We start from the raw sequence: 3175 nt of genomic DNA, 5'->3' as shown, positions 1-3175 counted from the left end.
TTTTTTTTTTTTTTTCCCCTCCTCCCTCTCTCTTTTCCAGCCAGTAAAGAGTGTCTGACCCTTTGAACCGCTGGTACAGCGCCTGCGGCTGCACAAACACACACACACGCACACACACACATACACAGCCGCCGGCTATAAATAAGTTAAGAGCCGGGCAGAGAGCGAGCAGTGCGCGTCTCCCGGCGGGCCGAGGCGGTGGGGACTGCTGCCGTACCCGCTGGGCGCCGTACCCGCTGGGCGCCGTACCCGCTGGGCGCCATGTCGTGCGTGGAGCGCTGCCGGTGCTGCGCGGGCAGCCGGCGGCCCAGCAGCATCCTCTACAACATCCTCAGGAGCGAGGAGCGGGCGGCGGCGTCGCCGCCCGGGCCAGGGCCAGGGCCGGGGTCGAGGCGGGGGCAGGCGTCCCGCGGCTGCCCGTGCGGGTCGCGGCGGCGGGTAGCCCTGAGGAGCCCGCAGGTGGCATGCAAGGCAGCCTCGGCCGTCCTGGTGAAGACGCTGCGCTTCGTCCAGAACGTGCCCTGCTTCCAGGAGCTGCCCCTGGACGAGCAGCTCCTGCTGGTCCGCAGCTGCTGGGCGCCGCTGCTGGTGCTGGGGCTGGCGCAGGAGCGGGTGCACTTCGAGACGGTGGAGAGCGCGGAGCCCAGCATGCTGCAGAGGATCCTCACCACCCGCCGGCAGGGCGAGCACCCCCCGCCGCGGGGACCGGCGCCGGGCCGGCCGCACCACGGCCCCGGAGGCGGTGGCCCGCAGCTGCCCTCGGCCGGCGACATTCAGGCTATCAAGAGCTTCCTGGCCAAGTGCTGGAGCCTGGATATCAGCACCAAAGAGTACGCTTACCTCAAGGGGACAGTGCTTTTCAACCCGGGTGAGTGACCGGGCGGGGCGGCGGGGGTCTTTCTGAGGGGGAGCCGGGGGCGGGCGGGGAGCGGGATAACGGGGAAAACCCGCCTGTGTCCCCAGCGAAGCGGGGCAGACCCGGGGCTTTCCCTCAGGGGGAAAGAGGTGGTGGAGGACGGGGACGCGGAGGGAGGTTTCACCCCACGATCCTTTCCTCAGGGCTCCGGCCGGCGGGCAGGGAGCCGTTCGCGACCGCCCCGCCTGCCGTTGCCGGCTGGAGGGGGTCCGGCTGCGGCTGGGCCGGGGGTCCCGGGGGCTGGCGCCTTCCACAGAGGCTTTCCGCGAACAAAACGAACCCGGGGCAGTCGCTCAGAACGAGTTAGGAGCTAGCAGCGGTTCCCTGCCCGCTTCTGAGGGGGGGCGCCTGGCGGCGTCTCCCCAGAGGCAGGCGGCTGGAGCGGGGCGGGGGGGGGGGGGGGCTCCCGGTCCCCTCCAGCCGCGCCGCCGCGGGGCACCGACCGCCCGAGGGTGGGGGTCTAAGCGTGCCAGCCCCGGGGGGTTTGCACGGCGTGGAAAGAGAACACGACAAGGCTCAGGGCTTCCAGGAGCAAAGTGCTGATTCGGCTTTGTGTGTAGCACTTGGGGTGGGTTTATTTTTTTGTAGCTGTCGTCTCTCTTTGTCGAGACTTTCCTAGATGCAGCCCTACCAAGTGACCGCTTGCCATGTCGGTGACTTACCTGAAAGGTAACTGGCAGGCTGGGTGCGGCACTACCGTGCCGCGGGACATGGCTCTAACTGCGCTCCCACTGTCAAACTGTTAGACTGAAAAGGGGACGTTCTGCACTCTCTGTCCTTCGGTAACCGTGCCGTTGTTCACCAGGAAACTTTTTGTCATACGTTGCAGTTAATGCGTCTTGCCACTTGTAATCTGGAACTACTCAGAAACAGTTGTCAAAAGATGCCTTAAACGTGAATAATGGGTTTTGTAGAAGTGAACAAGTTAACAAGTTCTTTTTGTTGTCTTCCCCACTGTTTGCAGATTGCATTTATCACTTTAAAGGTGTTTTGGAGAGTGTTCTTCCATCAAAGTTTTTGTTTTATCAGCTAATTTAACACTTAAGTGAATGTTGGCAAACGTTGTATTGCAAGTTTGTGTGGCAAAGAAGAGTATTGAACGTCCAGAACACCCACAGGATAAGAGTTTGAACTGCCCTATAAAATTTTGCATGTTGATCCTGCATAGAGGAAGTCCAATTAATTTGTTTCATTCCTTGAGTGATAAATACAGTCTGTAAGCTGTTAGTAGTTGTTCTGTAAGAAGAATGTTGTTTTGTAGATGAAACCCATGTAAAAAAAAATCACTTATTTTTCTTTTCAGATCTGCCTGGACTGCAGTGTACACAGTACATTGAAGGACTGCAGAGGGAAGCACAAGCAGCTCTAAATGAACATGTCAGGCTCATTCACAGAGGTGATGAAGCCAGATTTGCCAAGCTGAATGTTGTGCTATCCTTGTTGAGATCTATCAATGCTAATGTGATTGCTGAACTGTTCTTTAGGCCCATCATTGGAGCAGTGAACATGGATGACATGCTTTTGGAAATGCTTTGTGCAAAACTATAGAGGCGTGTAAAATAATGAAAATAAATCCAATGCAAAGGAAGCCCTAGAGCAGAATAGTGTAAAGAACTGTAAATAAACTAACTTATTGTTTTTACATAGATAGTATTTTTGTATTCCATAATAAAATATTCTTCAAGTTCTGAAATTAATTTTTATTAATCACAATGGTTTTTGAATAAGATTACAGTCATCAAAACAAGCTTTAATGTTGTGGAGAATGTTCATATCCCAAGTCGGCTGGCCATTCTTTTACCATGTCTCTGAATAAAGACCACACTTACTATGTTGTGCTTTCAAGGTGAGTAATTCCTGCTTTTTCAAAATGAGCAGCAGTCTAGGTTTACATTTTAAACATAGTTGGCCTACTGTGGGGGGATTAGAATAGGGTACTGGAGTCAGTTCTGCTCATAGTTAAAATACTGACTATCAAAGGCTTATTGCAGTCAGAGAACTACTTCTATTGACCTTAACAGAGTTGAATTCTAGAAAGAATATGAAAATATCCACCTAAGGTTTTCTTCCATATAGGGAAAATGTGTTAGAAATATTTTGAGACTTAAAGTACATTGGCCAACTCTAGCATTTGCTGTAAATCATTCCATTCAACACGTGTTTGGGTTCCAGGTGAATAAAGTAACTCTATTCCCCAAAACAGCAAGCAAACAAAAACACCTTTAAAAATATCCAAACAGCAAATGCTGAGTAGGGTCA

At 53.4% G+C, this 3175-nt stretch overlaps 1 protein-coding gene across 2 annotated transcripts; it reads left to right on the top strand.

Annotated features, from left to right (window-relative positions):
* The first annotated feature begins 261 nt into the window (after positions 1-261).
* On the top strand, positions 262-2464 carry NR0B1 (nuclear receptor subfamily 0 group B member 1). Of its 2 annotated transcripts, XM_086468995.1 has the most exons (3): positions 262-356; positions 393-868; positions 2220-2464. In XM_086468995.1, exons 1-3 carry the CDS (start codon positions 262-264, stop codon positions 2462-2464), a joined length of 816 nt encoding a protein of 271 aa, XP_086325121.1. The 2 variants fall into 2 exon arrangements, with proteins under 2 accessions (XP_086325121.1, XP_086325052.1); XM_086468926.1 differs by having other exon boundaries at positions 262-868.
* Positions 2465-3175: the final 711 nt, after the last annotated feature.

Source organism: Leptosomus discolor, chromosome 1 (assembly GCF_034619465.1).
Source record: "Leptosomus discolor isolate bLepDis1 chromosome 1, bLepDis1.hap2, whole genome shotgun sequence".
Classification (NCBI taxonomy): domain Eukaryota; kingdom Metazoa; phylum Chordata; class Aves; order Leptosomiformes; family Leptosomidae; genus Leptosomus; species Leptosomus discolor.
The sequence above is the reverse complement of the archived record's forward strand: the minus strand, read 5'-3'. Positions and strand labels throughout refer to the sequence as shown.

Excerpts from the sequence above, each read along its gene's own strand:
- NR0B1 (XM_086468926.1), top strand. The coding sequence starts at position 262 with ATGTCGTGCGTGGAGCGCTGCCGGTGCTGCGCGGGCAGCCGGCGGCCC. Across the intron at positions 869-2,219 it reads GACAGTGCTTTTCAACCCGG|ATCTGCCTGGACTGCAGTGT; the intron begins GTGAGTGACCGG and ends TTTTCTTTTCAG.